Source organism: Caretta caretta, chromosome 7 (assembly GCF_965140235.1).
Source record: "Caretta caretta isolate rCarCar2 chromosome 7, rCarCar1.hap1, whole genome shotgun sequence".
NCBI lineage: Eukaryota > Metazoa > Chordata > Testudines > Cheloniidae > Caretta > Caretta caretta.
The window spans coordinates 30917705-30935181 of record NC_134212.1 but is presented as its reverse complement, the minus strand read 5'-3'; the positions used below and the strand labels follow the sequence as shown (position 1 = coordinate 30935181).

The 17477-nt window shown below is 60.5% G+C and overlaps 3 protein-coding genes across 5 annotated transcripts; 2 read left to right on the top strand and 1 right to left on the bottom strand.

Moving 5' to 3' along the window:
• The first annotated feature begins 71 nt into the window (after positions 1 to 71).
• On the top strand, positions 72 to 8400 carry ESRRA (estrogen related receptor alpha). 3 transcript variants are annotated; one of them, XR_007357845.2, is made up of 8 exons: positions 282 to 558; positions 2926 to 3244; positions 4252 to 4368; positions 4765 to 4890; positions 5101 to 5268; positions 5583 to 5852; positions 6268 to 6572; positions 8192 to 8400. XR_007357845.2 is itself a non-coding variant. In XM_048859429.2 (7 exons), exons 2-7 carry the CDS (start codon positions 2938 to 2940, stop codon positions 6513 to 6515), a joined length of 1236 nt encoding a protein of 411 aa, XP_048715386.1. In that variant the 5' UTR covers positions 72 to 189; positions 2926 to 2937; the 3' UTR covers positions 6516 to 8400. The 3 variants fall into 3 exon arrangements, 2 of the variants coding, with proteins under 2 accessions (XP_048715386.1, XP_048715385.1); XM_048859429.2 differs by lacking the exon at positions 282 to 558 and adding an exon at positions 72 to 189 and having other exon boundaries at positions 6268 to 8400; XM_048859428.2 differs by having other exon boundaries at positions 6268 to 8400.
• An 819-nt stretch (positions 8401 to 9219) lies between these two features.
• TRMT112 (tRNA methyltransferase activator subunit 11-2) lies at positions 9220 to 10834 on the bottom strand. The gene is made up of 4 exons (XM_048859455.2): positions 10675 to 10834; positions 10402 to 10503; positions 10057 to 10149; positions 9220 to 9466 (listed from the first exon to the last, which is right to left on the bottom strand). Exons 1-4 carry the CDS (start codon positions 10753 to 10755, stop codon positions 9365 to 9367), a joined length of 378 nt encoding a protein of 125 aa, XP_048715412.2. The 5' UTR covers positions 10756 to 10834; the 3' UTR covers positions 9220 to 9364.
• Positions 10835 to 11297: 463 nt separating this feature from the next.
• PRDX5 (peroxiredoxin 5) lies at positions 11298 to 15765 on the top strand. The gene is made up of 6 exons (XM_048859448.2): positions 11298 to 11502; positions 12990 to 13124; positions 13576 to 13707; positions 14254 to 14292; positions 14777 to 14841; positions 15399 to 15765. Exons 1-6 carry the CDS (start codon positions 11329 to 11331, stop codon positions 15502 to 15504), a joined length of 651 nt encoding a protein of 216 aa, XP_048715405.2. The 5' UTR covers positions 11298 to 11328; the 3' UTR covers positions 15505 to 15765.
• Positions 15766 to 17477: the final 1712 nt, after the last annotated feature.

Below are 17477 nucleotides of genomic sequence, written 5' to 3'. Positions count from 1 at the left end.
CGCCGCCCCGCCCCTTCCATTTGTCAGCTGGGAGCCCAGGAGGAAGTGCGCCGCGATGTCCTTTTGTGTCCTACACTCGGAGCGCAGCGCAGCGAGCCGGGCTGAGCCCGCGCCCATGGCCCGGCCGGCCCCCCGCGTCCCGGGCCACTGAGCCCCGCCCGGCCCGGACACGCCACGCCGGGCCCCAAGGTCAGTGCGGGATCGGGGCAGGGGGGCCCCCACCCGGCCCATGTGACTCCCGCTCCGCAGCGGGGGCTTGGGCGCGCACGGAGACAGACGGACGCTGCAGGGACAGACAGTCACGGGGCGGGACTCGAGGGGACACAGTGGGAACAGGCGGACGGACAGACGGAGGCACAGACAGACTTGGGGACGTGGGCGCTCCTGGGACCAGACAGACATACAGGGGGCTGCCCAGTCGGACACGGACAGACTGACAGACACGCGCACACATGGCCAGCGGGGACAGAGCTGACCAGCCAGGCACACATGGAGACTCAGGGGGTGGACCCCTGGGGAAACGCGGACACCTGGACAGACATGGAGACTTGCAGGGAGGTGAGCAGCTGTATCCTGGTGCCAGAGCGTGTGTCTGTGTAAGTGACCATGTGTCAGTCACACAATCTCCTGCCAGGACATGGCATCTCATGCCCCCCTGCTGCCTGGGGCCTGGTGTGTGGGTATGTGTGGAGTAACGGGAAGACGGAGGGAAATGGTAGGTGTCAAACTGCCCCTGCCCTCCACACTCAGGGCTCCATGACCAGTCAAGCCAGAATCTTCCCGGGTCAAAGGTCACAGTCCTGAATTGGCCCAAGGCCTGACCCTGAAGGGGGGAGTGTGTGTACAGAAACAGTAGGGGTGAGCTAGTCTGGGATTAGAATGGGGAGGCTGGGGAATTCTCCCCCACACTATGAATCCAAAACCCCCCACCCACACTGCCCGTCCAGCACATGATGGGGCCAGAAACCATCCACCTAGATGATGGGTAATGTCATTTACTGGGACTCCCTTTGACTGGGAGCAGGACGTGGTGTCACCCCTCCCATACACACCAGAGTGCCTCCTGGTGTACGTTCCTATGGTCCATTGCATCCCCTGAGGGGCAGGGGGAAGAAAGTTTGACCAACTTTTCTATCTCTGTTCTGCTGATGGGAGGGAGGTTACTGGGGGAAGGGTATGCATGTGTGGGGTAGGATGTAGTGGCAGGGTAAGGATTGGAGTGCAGGGGGAAGGAGGGTGAATGGGTTGGGAGGGTGGGGTGAAATAGGGGTACTTGGAGGGGGTACCAGTCTTCCCCCAGTGGCTGTCCCAGATGTCTGGGTCCCAGTTCCCAGGGGCTGGGAGTGCCTTAGGGCTCCAGGTTAGTCCCGGGGCGGGGGGGTTGGGTCGGTATTGGGGGTGTGCAGGGAGAAGGGGAGTGCATGGATAGTGGGGTGCAGAGCAAGGGTGGAGGTTGGGGGACTGCAGAGGGGGAAGAGTGCAGGAGGATAGAGGACAGTCTTCTGTAAGCACAATGGGGCATGATGGAGGGTCCAGACCCCATTTCCCCTCCGCCTGCTCTTGCGTAACTCCCCCCCCCCGCCGCGGGACATTAGGAAAGAGACAAGACGGCACAAAGGGGACAAAGGTCGGGGGGGGGGAACATGGGGACAGACAGAGTAACAGACACGGCTGACATGCCTGGAATGCTCTTGGGGACTGGGATGCCATGTATGGACACAGTGGGGAGCACACTGACATGGGGCTAACACACATGGACATGTCCCCTTCCTCCCCTGCCCCAGCTGGACTAAAGGTGGCCTCTAGCATTCATTCCTGGCCCAGTCCGTGCCATCCCGGACACCTGGGTTCCATTCCTGATCCCAATTTCTCCCCCTCCTCATGGGCTGGGAGTGCTGCCAGATAAGTCCCAGTGTGAGGGAGGAGAGATGTGGGTGCTGGGCTTGCCTATGTGTGTTTGCAAGGGAGGGTACAGCCCTGCAGGGCTACGACCCCTCCCTGACCCCACTGGCTCCATCGGAAGAGTGCCCTGCCTGGGTCCGTAGATGGGGAGCACAGGCAGTTCAGCCATGCCTCCCATCCCCCGAATCCGCCCGGCTCCTCAGAGGCCCCCTGCCCAGAAACTGCTCCAGAGCCTGGTTCTGAGTCAAGCAGGGTGGGTGGGGGAGTGCCCGGCGGGGTGAGCCCTGGAGAGTATCTTTGGGGTAGGGGTTCTGAGCCCTAGTGAGTGGGGGTGAGTGTGTTGGGGAGGGGGAGCTGTCTGAGCTGTGGCCTCCAGACTAATCCCTCTGCCATGACCCTTATCTGCCTCCTGCAGCCTGGGTTGACTTGAGCCCTGGAGAGGGGGTTAATTCCTGGAGCAGAGCTGGGGAGAGAGCACAGAGCTAAGGCTATTTCTGCTTCTGGATTGTTGGTACCAACTTTTGCCATCCCAGAGACCCCCCCGCTTGCATGCCCACTAACAGCTCCCCGCAAGCAAACACACACACAGCTCCCTGTACCCGCCCCCAGCCTGTGATCAGAGTCTCTCTCTGTGACCTTGAGCCTGTCACATGCCCGACCCTGAGATACTGGAGCTGGCATTGGGAGGGGGAGGGAGTGTGCTGAACATCTGGGAAGAGGCCCCTAGGTTGGGGGGGGGGGGAATCCTGGGCAGGGGTACCCAGCTCTGGGGGTCACAGCTCTGACATCAGAGCCAGCAGTATGGGACTGAATCTCCCCCTGGCAGCTATCCCAGGGGAGTGACCAGGATGTGGAAAGGAACCTGGGTGCCTGGGATGGCAGCGCAGGGCACTCGACCCTAGGGAGCTCCCACAGCGTCCTGGCAGAGTGTAAAAGGGCAGGGATTGGGCAGTCCAGATGTGGGGGAGGAGTGTCTGACTGCCCCCCCAACCTCCCCTCTCCCACATGGATCACCCCCTGCAGGCCACCCCAGCCATGTCGTCTCGGGATCACCGAGCCGAGTTCTTCATCAAGACTGAGCCGGCCTCCCCGGACAGCCTGGCCCAGCGCAGCCCCAGCGGCTCCTCCGATGCCAGTGGTCCTCCCCATGACCCCGAGCCGGGGGCACTGACCCGCCGGCGCCATGACAACAACCCTGATGAAGCCTTGCCCCGGGGCAAATATGTGCTAAGCTCCCTGCCCAAGCGTCTGTGCCTGGTGTGCGGGGACGTGGCCTCGGGATATCACTATGGAGTGGCCTCCTGTGAGGCCTGCAAAGCCTTCTTCAAGCGCACTATACAAGGTAACCCCCTGCACACCCCCAGCCTAGGGGGCCCCGCAATCCTGATCCACAGGCCCTGCTGTCCCAGCCCCAGGCCCCTCCTCCGCTGATCGTTGCTGCGTGGATGGGTGGTGGCTCCCTACCCTTCAGTGCACTTGGAATTGGGTCCCAGTTTCCCAAAGAGGGCCCGTCACACACCCCTGCCCCTGTCTCAGCTTTCCAAATGCTGGGTGATTGGCTCAAGGGAGAGGAACAGCTCCAAGGAGAGGGGATGCGGTGGCTGCCCCAGGGCTCCCTGCTCATGGCCGTTTGGTGATTTTCCATGGTGGGCAGGGGAATTTGATTTTGCTGAAATTGTTTTATTTTTCCCTTGGGAAAATTGAGATGAAATCTCTTGAGGTTGGGGGACTACAGTGGAGCTTGAGTGGAGCCCAATTGACTCCACCGCCCTCAGCTGCTGCAGTGCCTCTTGGGAGCTGTAATTCAGATGCCTTGCACTCCCCATTCTCCTGTAGGCTGGGTTTCCCAACAGGACTACATCTCCCGTGATGCACCGTGGTCTCCCTTGCTGAGCCTCCCCAGTGCCTGCTAGGAGCTGTAGTGCGGATGTTTCATGGGGTGGTTCTCCTCCCTGGGCTGGGCTACATTTCGCACGGTGCACAGCGGTCTTCCATCTCCTCCTAGCTGCATTGTGGGAGATGTAACCCAGGAGCTTGCAGCATTAATGGGGAGGATTGCTTCTGCTTTGTGGGTGGGTGGCCCTGGCCTCCCACTTCCTTGGGACTACATCACCTCTCCCCCCAGTTTCTCCTCCAGCTTTCAGTGGTTTGGCCTCACCTCATTGCATGCCCCTACTTCCCCAACTCTCCCCCCAGCACAGGCTCAGCCCCATCTCCCCTCTCCCCCAGGATTTTCCCCACCACCACTTCAGCTCATCTCCTTCCTCCATGTTCCCCCACATCTTTGGTCTTGGCCCCGTCTCCCCCCGAACCTGGTCTCAGCCCCGTCTCACCCTGCTCTTCCCCCAGGCAGTATCGAGTACAGCTGCCCGGCCAGTAACGAGTGCGAGATCACCAAGCGGCGCCGCAAAGCCTGCCAGGCCTGTCGGTTCACCAAGTGCCTGCGCGTCGGCATGCTCAAGGAAGGTACGGGGGGTGGAGGGACATGGTGGGGGCTGGGGGGAGAGCACAGTGGTTCTGGGGGGTTGCAGGGAAGGAGCTGGGGCGTTGGCAGGGGGAATTGGGCGGGAACTTAGGGAGGGGAAAAGAGCTGGGAGGGATTAGAGAGCTGCTGGGGGGGGCAGTGGTTGGTGAGCTGGGGGGCAGGTGTGGGAGGCAGGATATGGGAGGGTCAGGAAGCCAGGGTAATGTCAGGGGGAACCATCAGGAGAACCCTGGGGGGAAAACAGCCCCTCAGTTCCCCCCTGCTGTTATGAGAGCAAATTGGTCCCCTTGGAAATAGGGGAATGGGCAGGATGGGTGGGGAAAAGGGAGAGTTTTGGGGGTGCATTCTGACCCCACGTCTTCTGCTCTGCCCCCTAGGGGTGCGGCTGGACCGGGTGCGAGGGGGACGCCAGAAATACAAGCGCCGCCCTGAGGTGGATGGGGCCCCATTCCCCAACACCTTTGCCACCCCCCAGATTGCCACAGCGAACAGCAAGAAACCAGGTGAGTGGGGTGAGGCTGTGGGTCAGGATTAAGAGGCAGAGCCGGGGGCGGGGGTGGAGGGGGAAGCCCAAGGCTGAGGTAGTAGGGGCCTATGGGTCAGGACTGTGGGGTATGGGCAGATCTGGGAGGGGGAGGAGCCCAGGTGTGATAGGGTGCGAGAGGGGGATGGGGTGCTGGGGGATCTCCTCTCACATTGCCCCCTCTCTGCAGCTCCCATTAACCCCATGGTGTCCCACCTGCTGGTGGCGGAGCCTGAGAAGCTGTACGCAATGCCTGACCCAGCGCTGCCCGATGGGCCCCTCCGTGCCACTAGCGCCCTGTGTGACCTGGCTGACCGCGAGATCGTCGTCATCATTGGCTGGGCCAAGAACATCCCAGGTGGGGCCTCACCCCCCCTGCAGCATTCTTTATGACCCCCATCTCCCGCCCAGCCTGTCCCCTTGGCCCCATCCCCATGTGCTGCCCCTCCCACAGTGCTCCCCTCCTCACCCTTTCTCCCTCACCCCCCGCAGATTCCTGCTACAGGGTGCCCAGCCCTGCTCCCCCGTTCCCATCCCCAACCTTCAGCTCTGCTTCCTAATCCCTGTTCCCTTCCCAGCCCCCTAACTCCTGTCTCCCCCTTGCCCCCAGCCCTGCCCCCCTGCAGGGTTCCCAGCCCGCACTGCCCCCTAACTCCCGTCTCTTCCCCGCAGGGTTCCCGGCGCTGTCGCTGGCCGATCAGATGAGTGTGCTGCAGAGCGCCTGGCTGGAGGTGCTGGTGCTGGGTGTGGCCTGGCGTTCGCTCCCCTGCGAGGACGAGGTGGTCTTTGCCGAGGACTTTGCGCTGGACGAGGAGGGGGCGCGCGCGGCAGGGCTCTGGGAGCTGAGCGCCGCCCTCCTGCAGCTGGTGCGCAAGTACCGCGCCCTGCGGCTGGAGCGCGAGGAGTATGTGCTGCTCAAGGCCCTGGCACTTGCCAACTCAGGTGGGTCCTGCCCTATGGGGGGCTTGGGGTGGGGGCAGTTGTCTGCATCTGGCTTTCATCTCCCCTGGGCTGGGATCGGCCCTCCTCCCCCCACAGCTGCCTGCTTCCCCCCAGGCTCTGCCTGCCACAGCTCCCTCCTTGACTCCCACCCCAGACTTCATTCAAGGACGTGGTGGCCTTGGCCCCACCATAGTTTCCCTGCCCCTCTGACTTGGTGCTCAGCAGTGACATGGCAGAGCTCCTGCTCTAACCCTGTATGATTCCCCCCCAAGTGCACATCAGCAACATCGGCCATACCCCCCCCCCCACGGGTCTCCCCAGACTCGGTGCATAGTGTTCCCGCCCAGGCTGGGTGCATATCAGCAACATTGGCCACGCCACCCCTCTAACCCCCATGGTCTCCCCCGGCCCCCAGACTCGGTGCACATCGAGGACATGGCCGCGGTGCAGCGGCTGCGGGACGTGCTGCACGAGGCCCTGCTGGAGTACGAGGGCAGCCGACGGCCAGAGGAGCCGCGCCGGGCGGGGAAGCTGCTGCTAACGCTGCCCCTGCTGCGCCAGACGGCCGCCCGCGCCCTGCACCACTTCTATGGCATTAAGCTGGGAGGGAAGGTGCCCATGCACAAGCTCTTTCTCGAGATGCTGGAAGCCATGATGGACTGAGGACCCTCCCCGCCTTCCCCTCCCCGCCATGTGGGGGGGGCAGAGGCATGGACCGGGGTGAGGGGCTTGGGGACAGCCACACAGACCTGGGGCAGGGAGACAGCCACATAGATGCGGAAGATGGGCAGGGTGGGAGGGGGACAGACACACTGGAGACACGCAAACGAGAGGAGTAGGGATGGGTGGGGGTGGGGACAGACACACGGACATTGGGGTACCAGGTTGCTGGGGGGACAGACACAGACGCTCTGGCTGGGGGACAGGGGGGATGCATGGGGACAGTAAGGCAGATAGGGGAAGGGGAGGATTGGACTGATGTGGCTCAGGGGAGCTGCAGCATGGCCACAGGGCTGGGGAATGGGCATGCTGGAGACGGACCGGGGGACACTGGTGGGAGGGGACAGAGTGACACGGGGACCCAGCCCCCCATATGCACTGGAAGCCATATTCTAAGTTATTAGCTGGGGGGAGGGATTTAGTAGCAGGGGGAGAAGAACCAGGGCCTCCAGTGGAAGCCATAATGGACCTGAACAGCACAAAGCTGGACTGCAGGGGAGAGTGTGTTAACCCTACATGCACAGACCTGGCCTGGGGGGGTCCCTGCTTGTCCCTGGCTCAGAGCAGGGGAAACCCCCAGCGGAGGGGTGCTTGCCCAGCAGCCAGTGTGTGCTGGGGCTGGAGGTAGCTTGGCACTGGAGGGGTCAGTTAGGTGGGGAGGGCAGTAGCAGGGGCAGCTGATTCTCACTGAAGGGGGGTGTCCCCCTCCTCACTGAGTCCATGGTGGGTGTCCCCCTCCTCACTGAGTCTCAGAACTCTCTGCTTAGAGGAGAAAGTATGTGTGGAGGAGAATAACCCCCCATCCCAAAGTGGGACGCCCTGAGGCCTCCCGGCCCCTGCCCCCGAGTGGGGTGAAGGGTTTACAATGTCCCTTCAAGCAATAAATGAACAAACTATGTTTGCACTTGGTGGGGGGAGGGGAACCCTATGAGGGTCCCTTGGCTCAGGTCTGGGAGATCCCTGTAGTTGGGATACCTTAGATAAGGAGGGTTGTGGGGGTCCCCTGTAATTCAGGGGAGGGGAGTGTGTGTGGGTCTCTTAGATTGGAGGGGGGTATATTCTTCTGTCCTGGGAAGAGAATTGAGTTTTGCGGGGTGATAAGCCCATACGTTGCCTTGAAACATGGGGGAGGGTGCTTGAGCCAGGGACTTCCAGTTGGGTTTTCCAAGGAACATCCAGTGGGGTGACATAAGTGGGGGTGAGGGGAACTTAGCAGCAGGGTCTGGGAACCTCCACTGAGTGCTGGTCTCTTCTCCCCCACCCCACCCCCCAAAAAGCCCCTGGATGGTGGAAAGTCTGGAGGGGGTGGGAGTTTGACTGGGGGAGCCCCTGCTGGAGGGGTGGGGGGGGGCGCTGAGACAGAAGCCTGGAATTGTGGGAGGGGGAGCACAGCACTGTGATAGGGTAGCTGTACAGATAGGAAGAGGGGTTTCAAAGGCATGGCCATATTGGGGGGTCCTAGGGATAGGAACAGAGGCCAGTATCCCCTCCACCCACCCTCAAATTTCCCTTGCCCTTCTGCTGCCCATAGCAATAAGCCCCCCCTTTCCCTTGGGGTGGGGGTGAAGATGCTGAGAAACATGTACATAGCAATATATCAGACTGTATATTTCTTGCAGGAGAATACGTGACCCCTTCATCTCTGCTCCCCTTGGAGGGGTGCACCCTCAGTCCCCCCATTTCTATAATGAGTGGGGTGACGTGGAGGAGGTTTGTATTAAATTATGTATGTGTATATATTATAAATACCTCTATTTTGTGTATAGGTGCTATACACACACATACATAGAGCTATATTCCAGAGCCAGAATAAACCATGGAGATCTCAGCCTGTGTCCATAGTCTTCCTTCCTAGCAGTTACGAAGGAGAAAGAGCATTGTCTACTTGTTCTGTGTTTGTGCAGCACCTGTCCCAATGGGGGCCTTGATCTTGCCTGGGAGTCTGAGCAGTGCCTGGCCCAATGGAGGACCTGCTTCAGGACTAGGTCTCCTAAGTACTACTTTCAGAGTAACAGCCGTGTTAGTCTGTATTTGCAAAAAGAAAAGGAGTACTTGTGACACCTTAGAGACTAACCAATTTATTTGAGCATGAGCTTTCGTGAGCTACAGCTCACTTCACCTCACAAAGTTAAACCCTGGATTTGTGCTGGAAATGGCCCACCTTGATTATCATACACATTGTAAGGAGAGTGATCACTTTACATAAGCTATTATCAGCAGGAGAGTGGGGTGGGGGGAGAGAAAACCTTTTGTAGTGATAATCACCCATTTTTTCATGGTTTGTGTGTATAAAAACATCTTTTGTATTTTCCACAGTATGCATCCGATGAAATGAGCTGTAGCTCACGAAAGCTTATGCTCAAATAAATTGGTTAGTCTCTAAGGTGCCACAAGTACTCCTTTTTTTAAGTACTACTGCAATCGAAATAACTGTACACGAGGAAAGTGAGTACGGTGCAAGGTGTGGCAGGCCAGTGTTCGGATAGACCAAGGGCTAACTAGGGATGGGGACTGGATTAGAATAGAAGGGCACCAGCACAAGTGTGGTTGGGGGTAGCCAAGGGCTAGGATGGCAGAGTGCTGCAGGTTGTGATTGAGGGGCACAAGCAGGTGAGGGGGAACAGGTAATGGATGACACGCCCCATGCTAGGCTCCACCTCACCGGTTTATTTATACGCAAACCAAAGGAGCACCGAATGTCTTCTACTCCCTGTAGAACCCTCCCTCCCCCGCCACACCCTTAGGGACTCCCTCCCCCACCCCAACCTTCCCAGCTTGGCCATCCTGGCCCTTCACGTCTCCTCCTCGCTCAACAGCATGTTGGGGATGCCCTTGGTGATAGGGAACTCCCGGCCAGAATCAGGGCACTTCAGGATCCCCTCCATCACCTCCACCTATGCAGGGGAGGAAGAAACACAGGTCAGCTGCAGCCTAAAGACAGAGGGATGGGCTGTGCCCTGGCCCTGCCCCATAATGCTGTCAGGGAGGGATGGAACTTCCCCAGAGCACCAGCCCTCCCTTCTCGGTTTTATTTGTTTATTAGGGGTAGGGGTATTTTGCTGCAGTCACTCTTAGCAGCTGGGGAAAAGGCAGGATGAGCCACAGAAGCAAAAGGATCCTGTGAGCCCAGTGCCAGGGCATCTGCTGGACTCTCAGCCCCACAAGAGTGGATTCCAACTTGCAGCTAGAGCAAGGGGAGAATCCCCCACCATCAACACACTCTCACTGCTTGAGGGAGCCCCCGCAATGTCTACATTGGAACATGAGCAGCAACAGAGGTCCTCCACACTGGGGGATCCCCAATGTCTCTGTGGACTGATAAGTCCCTGGTGTCTTGTGGACCTGTGTGGATAAGGACCTGTGTTTGTAACATGGACCCCGTCATACAACCTCCGCCACAGGTTTGTGGTGCCTGGGAGATGGTGCCCAGCACCAGGCAAGGAGCTGGTGGGGGGTTGTGGACATAGATGGGGGGGTTTCTCACCTCCAGCAGCACGTGATGCACCTTCCTCAGGAAGTCCTCATTGTTCTCGTACTCAGGGGGCAGCTGGTGGGGCAGGTCCGACAGATGGCCCAGCTGTAGGGAGAGGGAGATGAATGTCACAATGCTTGACCCCAGAAGAGAGACTTTGCTCTGATTGACCCAGACGCTCCCCAAAGCCACTTCCCTCTCCAATCCCCACGGTGTCAATCCACGTTGCCCATCTCCTGCCATGACAGCACTCTGGCCCTGTGCCTAGGGGCCCCAGCACCCAGGGTGAGCCCCTCCCCCTGCCAAACTCCACCCACCCATGCCCTGGACGCGGCCAGCCCCTCCCCCCATACTCACGCTCTCCGCAGCCTCCACCAGGGCCCCCCACTCCACCTTGGGGATCATCCGCGCCACGAACTCCTGGTTGAAATCCACGTTATTCACTTTCACCTCGGTGGCCTGCGGGGAGGGGGAGGGTCAGTCCGGCTAGGCACGGCGGGGGCGGGATCCCCATGGCGGGAGGAAATCAGCCCTACGACGCCCAGACCCAGCGCGGGGGCAGCCCAGGGGGCAGGGTTATGTGGCCTTCTGGTTGCGGGGGGGGGGGGGGGGGGCGGGAATCGCTGTTACCTGGATACGGAGGGGGAAACCCCCCCCGGGCCGCACCCCCCGCACATGCGAGGTCAGCATGTTGTGCGTCAGCAGCTTCATCCTCGCGCCGCTCCCGGTGTCACAGCCCACCTGCGGAAGCGGTGGGAAGCCAATACTCAGCGACTTCCGGTTCAATTTCACCCCCCCCACACACACACACTATTTCCGGATGCAATGTGCCTACTCAAAGGCGGTTGACAGGGAAACATGGTCCCGAACCTGAGGGTTCCGGGGAGATCCGGAGACAGGGTGCCGGTGTCCGTTGCTCCCCTGGTGCCCCCGCCCCAATGAGGAGGAGAGGAGAATTAGACGCGAAACTAAGGAGTTGATACATGCCAATAGCAGGGAAATCACAAGCAGATTATATTTAAATTAAGAAATTAATATGTGCAAAAAGCAGGAGAAAAACACATTAATCACAACTTATATGTTAATTGTATGCAAATTCAGCGTGCAAACCGCTTGTAATGTCGCCCTGCCAATCAAAATCAAGCTGTATGTAAAGCTGTGTGCAAACCGGCCATGCCAATGAACCACCAATGATATGCAAATGTGATGCAAACCAACCTGTGGGTTGCGGCGCATGGGCGTTCCAGTCCACCCCAAGGTTGGTAGGTCCCCCAGGCCTTTTCCATGGCAACTGTCATTCAAGCGGTCTCCATGGTGACCGCGTGGCGGGGTGTGGCGGGGCTGGGGCTGAGGCTGGGGCTGTTGCGGGCGGGGCGCCCCCCCGGGCCTCCCAGCTCCGAGCCGAGAGGAACCCGGAGGCGCTTCGGTGTCCGAGCAGCTGCCATGGCGCCCGTCAAGGTGAGTCCGGGCGGGGCGGTGAGCGGGACCCCCCAGGGGCCCTCAACCATCCAACCTGCCCCGCCCCTAGCTGGGGACCCCCCCACACACACACTCAGCCCCAGCGAGCCCCGGCGCAGGGAGCTGGAGAGCCCGATCCCAGGGAGCCCCCTTAAATCAGCCCCCAGCTGGGCCCCGGGGCAGACAACAGGGGCCCCCGAATGGAGGCTCCTGGACAAGCCCCCCTCCAAAATCGGGGCCCCTAGCAGGGCTCCTCCTGGCAGCTCCCCTCTCCAGCTGGGGCCCTGGGCTAGAGAAGAGCCCCCGCCCCTTGGTTTAGCCCCCGATGCCTCCCCCCAACTGGGACCCTTGAAACCTGAGACCATGCCCCCGGTCCCTGAAGCTTGGAGGGTCACTACCCCCTCGTAGGGCCCCCCAGGGCTCTGCCTCACAAGGGAGGGAGTAAACTCAGAGGGGCGGGAGGATGGGGTTGGAACAAGGGAGGCACTGAGCTCCCAACTCCCTCCAAATCTAGAGGGGCAGGGAGAGGTTGGGAGCAGAAAGGGCTGATTTGGGGGGGTGAGTTTAAGGCAGGCTGGGGAAGGGTGAGCAGGGGTGGTGTTGAGAGTTGGAGGAGGAGTTAGGCTGTATAGGGGGGAGCTAGGTTATGGGATGAGATGGGAGGCAGGAGATGGGGGTTGGGAGGTAGGTGGGGTCAGAGGGAGCTGGATTGTGGGGGACGGGAAACGGGGTAGAGGCTGGGGGTGTGAGCTGGGGATGCTGGGTTAGTGGTAAGGGAGTAGTGGGAGGCAGGGGTAGGATGCGGGGAAGATGGGGGTTGGTTGGGGTTGTGGGAGCTGGGTTGTGGGGGGAGGAGGAGCAGGCTGGGGAGGGAGGATGGTTGGTTGTGAAGGGGGGTACACAGCAGCCCAGAAAGTTGGGGCTGTGGGCATGGCGGGCAGGGAACTGGGGGAGGTGTCCAACTCATGGGCTTGAGTAATCAGTTTGGAAACTCCAAGGTAGGAGTGCTGAATCACTGAGTCTCTCTCCTATGGAGCTCCCCTCACAGATTGCAGTTACAACACCCGCCCCAGACACAATTGAGGGGGGCACACAGGGCTCTCCTGCTCCCCAGCTATGGAGAGGCTCATCTCAGGCTTTATGCATCAGCTGGAGGCTTGTCTTTGCCTGCTGGGGATGGGGGTTTCAAGGCAGGAAGTTGGCTAGGTGACTGGGAAGGGAGACCCCCCCCTCATTAGTCAGCTGCTTGAGGCCCCCATCTGCATCTGTTCTGGTCATGCCCTGTTGGCACTGGGGCAGGGGTGGGGGGGTTGTAGCTGGGGCAAGAGGAACCAGCTCCCAGGTGGAATTCCAGAGCTGAGGTAGCCCCTCCCCCTGCGTTGGGGGGGTGGGGTGGGACAGAGGCCCTGTGGGGGTCTGGCATAGACTTGACCTGGGCAAGGGGACTTGGCTAGGCCTCCCCCAGCTCTCACCCCCTGTACCCACAGGTCGGAGACAAGCTGCCCAGTGTGGAGGTGTACGAGGGGGACCCCGGCACCAAGGTGGATGTGGCCGCACTCTTCAAGGGCAAGAAAGGGATTCTCTTCGGGGTGCCTGGTGCCTTCACCCCTGGCTGCTCCAAGGTGAGGCATGGAGACCTCCTCCCCTCCGCAGTGCGTCCTTCCTCTCCCCCCACTACCCTACCCATTTTAGAACACACACACCAACTCCAGAGCATCCCCCCCAACTTTGCAACCCCTATCCTAGAGCACCCTCCCTCATTCTAGAATGGCCCCTCACATGCCCTGTTCCCTGAAACCCCCCATCCCAGAGTTCACTCACTCCCCTCCTCAGAGTATCCCCCACCCCACCCAGCTCCCCAGAATTCATCCACCAGAGCATCCCTTCCACCATCCGATCCCTGGGGCAAGGGAGCCACAGTGTGGACTGGAAAAGGGACACATTTGTGAGCTCTGTGTGTCCTTGCATGCCGGGGCTGCCCAGCTCCCTCCTTGGATCCCTGGGCTGGTGTCTGATGCTCCCCCTCCCCCACCCAGCATGTTAAGGAACTAATGCTCTTCCTACCCCCCTCAGACCCACTTGCCAGGCTATGTGGAGCAGGCGGGGGCGCTGAAGGCCAAGGGCGTGGAGCTGATCGCCTGTCTGGCTGTGAACGATGTCTTCGTCATGAGCGAGTGGGGCAAGGCCCATGGGGCCCAGGGCAAGGTGAGCCAGGGAGAGAGCGGGGCAAGGCCCCTGGGGCCCAGGGCAAGGGGAGTGAAGGGAGGGTAAGGCGGGGGAGTGTGTGTGTGTGTGGAGGGAGGGGGGTCGAGCTATTGCACCCAGGGTGAGGGGGCCACACAGCCCAGGGGAATGTGGAGAATCCCAGGGACCATAGGAAGGGGAATGCAGAAGGTGGGACTAGGGGACCCAGGGCAGGGGGAGTGAGCGGGGGTCGAGGCCCAGGGCAGTGTCCTTATAGGGGGTTTATGGTGCTGAGTCTTAGAGAAAGGGGAGGAGTCTTCTCTCCTCAACTCAGCAGCACCCTAACCCCAAGGCTGCAGGAGCCCTGCCCCCACCCCTGCAGGGAGTGGGTGACTTCCAGGCAGCAGTGAGCACTTCCCTTCCTCGTAGGAGCTGTTGGTTATGCAAGGGGGCATCTGTAGGTTGTGTAACTTCAGGAGTGGGTGTGGCCCTTGCCACTCCTACCCTGCTGCCACCTCACAGGTGCCTTGTCACTGGTTCCCTAACCCTTTCCCCCTCCCCCCTCAGGTGTGGATGCTGGCTGACCCCACCGGAGCCTTCGGAAAGGTAACGCCCCACCCCCCCAACCCATGCCCAGCTGGGGGTATCCTCCTCGTGGATCAGGATCAGTCCCAGTCTCTACCTACCCACATGTCTGTGTATCAGTCCTTGGCCCTTCCCCTCCTAACCAGCTCGACAGCCCAGAATCAGGGCCCCCACTCTCTGGCCAGTCCTCTTTCCCACCCCACCATGTGCCTGTCGCCTCCTCTGCTCCTCCCCTACCCGCTGTGTCAGATCCAGCTCTGGGACAGTGGGGGATGGGGCAGTGGAACCCCATCCCCTATTAGAGGCATCCAGGATTCTGTCCCTCCAGTGCCACCTCCCTGACACCGACAACAGGGGCTGGGTTGGGGTCAAAGGGCATCTGAGGACCAGGCAGCTCCAGAGGTGAAGGGTCTTTTGTGGAGGGCAGTTCCTCGGCTGTGTCATCTGCCTTGCGGTGGGACTCTGTCTGACCCCCCCCCCCCCTTGCTTTCCCTTTCTCCCCTAGGCGACGGAGCTGCTGCTGGACAAGGAGCCCCTGCGTGACCTCTTTGGGACCAACCGCTGCAAAAGGTAAAGCAGTGGGCTCCCTACCCCCCAGCAGCCTCTGGGGATACCCCCCCGGGGGAGAGCTGGGGTTCCCTGTCTGTACAGGCGAGGGATAGGCATGGGGATGAGTGTTAGGAGCTCAGAGGGGAGAGGATGCACCCCTGCAGCTACAACTATGGGCCTCTGGGGTATCCCCTTTGCTGGGGTGGGGAAGGAAATGAAGTCCTCCTCTCCATCTCCATGGGAAAACCTGGGAGAGGTAAAGCCCCCCTGGCTATATCCCCACATTGATACCCCCAACCCTCCCTTCTCCATGATGGGGGCAGGGGCCACTAGGAGATGTGGGAGGGAGCCCTGGCTCTGTCCCCACACTGAATCCCCAATCTCCCTCCTGGGTTCTCCATAGTGGTGGACGATAGGGTGGGAAGTGGGGAGTCCTGGAGGGATGAAAGGGGAACCCCTGGAGGGCAGGGGAGGGGGAGCCCCCAATGTGTTCTCACCCTGACCCCTCCCAGGTTTTCTGTGGTGGAGGCTGGCACGGCGGGAGGGGAGCCTGGCACTCACACCCCCATCTATCTCAGGTTCTCCATGGTGCTGGAGGATGGCGTGGTGAAGGCTCTCAACGTGGAGGAGGATGGAACAGGGCTGACCTGCAGTCTGGCCAACCACATTCTGTCTCAGCTCTGAGCACCAGCATGCCAGGGTCCCTCCTGCTGCTGCTTCCCCCTGCCCCCCCCTCGTCCCCCGCCCGCCCTAGCATGAGGAGCGGGGCAGCGCAGCATCCTTTCCCAGCATGATATGATAGTCTCCCTCCTGCGGGAGGTGGGGCTGTGCTCTTGCTGCTACTCCTGCTGTCATGGGTTTGGCCTCTAGGGGGCACTCGTGCCCTGGTGGTGGTGTACTGCCCCACCATGCTGTGTATCAACCTGGAATAAATGGCTCTTGCCAGCCCTGCCTCTGTGTCTCTGCTGGGGGTGTGGGGGAGGGGGAAGCTATAGACAGGGCGTGGGGAAAGCAAAGGAGTGATCCAGACCCCAGTTTTATCCTGCTCAGCCCTCCTGCCCATACTTCCTGCACATCGTCTGTGTCGTCGTCCCCCCCCATCTCATAATCCTCTCTTGAGTGCAGAATAAACAGCCTGGGGGGGCAGGGGCTACACAAGCAGAGGGAGATTGCTCCAGTGTGTGGGGAGTGTCTGTGCCCTAGAGATGGGGTGGGGGAGATCTCTGGGAGCGTTGCTGAATCAAGGGGGGAGGGTTCCTGCTGCTGTGATTTCCCTGCCACGGGTGGGTGGTCATACGACATCCCCCTCCCCTGGGGTGCCTCTCCCCAGGGTCTCTGATTTGCTGAGCTGGGGCTGGCACTGGGTCCCCCTGGAGTCTCGCTCTCCCCTAGCCCTGGGTCAGAGGGTCACAAGATCTAGGCTAGGCCCCCTGGACTTGAAGTGGGGAATGGGACTCAGCACCTCCCGCCCCTGCCCCAAAGCAGGACCCCACTGACCACTCCTAAGCAGGATCTCTGGTGTGGGCCCCAGCATGGCCACAAGGGGGCGCTTGTGCTCCAGCAAACCCCAAGCTGGTCCCATGTTTGGTGTGAGGGGGAAAGGGGCGGAGGGATCTTGGAAATTACCCGTCCTGTGCTATAATTCTCTCCCTGCAATGCCCTGGCTCCACTCCCCTATGTCTACCCAGGCCAGGAACCCTGACTACTCCCAGCTCTCCTCACTCTGGGGGAGGTGAACACCGGCCTCTTTCCCCCTCAGGCCAGGAACCCCAACTTCCCCCACCCCTCTAGCCCATGAGATCCAGCCCCCTACTTTTCCCAGAGTGGGATGCTTGAGATTCTTACCCCTGCCCCATGTTCAGGCCTCCCTACCTTCCGACCCCAAGGGAAGGAGCCCAGGTTTCTTCCCCCACCCATTGGCTGTGCAGGGGGTCCTGGCTCCTTCCCAGAAATGAAATCTGAGCCAGGACAATGCACAGTGTTGGGGGCAGCTTTCCCGTCCCTCACAGCAGCAGGGGGCACAGGATGTTCACCTGCGGCTGCACTGCCACCAGCATGGGGAGCAGATTTGTCTCTGACCTAAAATAATTTATGAGATGTATTATGGGTCCAAGTTCAGAGCCCTTGTCAGGCTGGGTGCTGCACAGACCTCTGCCCCCCAACCAAGAGTGGGCCCCCACCCATTGGGCCAGCCACTGCAGACATATAAGGAGCAGGATGTGAATCAGTTGGAGACCCATCCCCTTGGATTGGGGGTTCAGAGCAAGCCCCCCCAACCTAGCAGCATTGGGGTACTGGGAAATAGAGCAGAGAGACTCTTGGGGGGCTATTAAGTGGGGTTTAGGAGAAAGGGGCTCAGTGGTGGGATCTGAGAGCCATGTCCCGGCGGGCTGCTGTGTTGCTCCCCCCATCACAAGGATGTGGGGTGCTGAAAGGCAGTACAGCTGTCACCTACGGGGCACAGTGGGTCTCCCCACCACTGGATGATGGCAGGATCTGACCAGGAACGATGCCTATAGGTTTATACTGGGGAGAGGTGGTGGTGTCGAGGGGGTCCACCACACACACTCTCGATTGAGGAAAGGAGCCAGTCCCGCCCTGACATGGTTGGGAGAGTGGTGCCCATCACCTCCACTCTAGGTTTGCTCCATGGCTGT

What these genes read in the sequence shown, in the direction of transcription:
- ESRRA (XM_048859428.2), top strand. Translation starts at nt 490, where the DNA reads ATGGAGACTCAGGGGGTGGACCCCTGGGGAAACGCGGACACCTGGACA. An exon ending in ACATGGAGACTTGCAGGGAG is followed by an intron (nt 559 to 2,925) that starts GTGAGCAGCTGT and finishes CACCCCCTGCAG; the next exon opens with GCCACCCCAGCCATGTCGTC. An exon ending in CCTGGCACTTGCCAACTCAG is followed by an intron (nt 5,853 to 6,267) that starts GTGGGTCCTGCC and finishes CCCGGCCCCCAG; the next exon opens with ACTCGGTGCACATCGAGGAC.
- TRMT112 (XM_048859455.2), bottom strand. Translation starts at nt 10,755, where the DNA reads ATGAAGCTGCTGACGCACAACATGCTGACCTCGCATGTGCGGGGGGTG. An exon ending in GTTTCCCCCTCCGTATCCAG is followed by an intron (nt 10,504 to 10,674) that starts GTAACAGCGATT and finishes CCCTCCCCGCAG; the next exon opens with GCCACCGAGGTGAAAGTGAA. An exon ending in TGGTGGAGGCTGCGGAGAGC is followed by an intron (nt 10,150 to 10,401) that starts GTGAGTATGGGG and finishes CTCTCCCTACAG; the next exon opens with CTGGGCCATCTGTCGGACCT.
- PRDX5 (XM_048859448.2), top strand. Translation starts at nt 11,329, where the DNA reads ATGGCAACTGTCATTCAAGCGGTCTCCATGGTGACCGCGTGGCGGGGT. An exon ending in CTGCCATGGCGCCCGTCAAG is followed by an intron (nt 11,503 to 12,989) that starts GTGAGTCCGGGC and finishes CTGTACCCACAG; the next exon opens with GTCGGAGACAAGCTGCCCAG. An exon ending in GGGACCAACCGCTGCAAAAG is followed by an intron (nt 14,842 to 15,398) that starts GTAAAGCAGTGG and finishes CATCTATCTCAG; the next exon opens with GTTCTCCATGGTGCTGGAGG.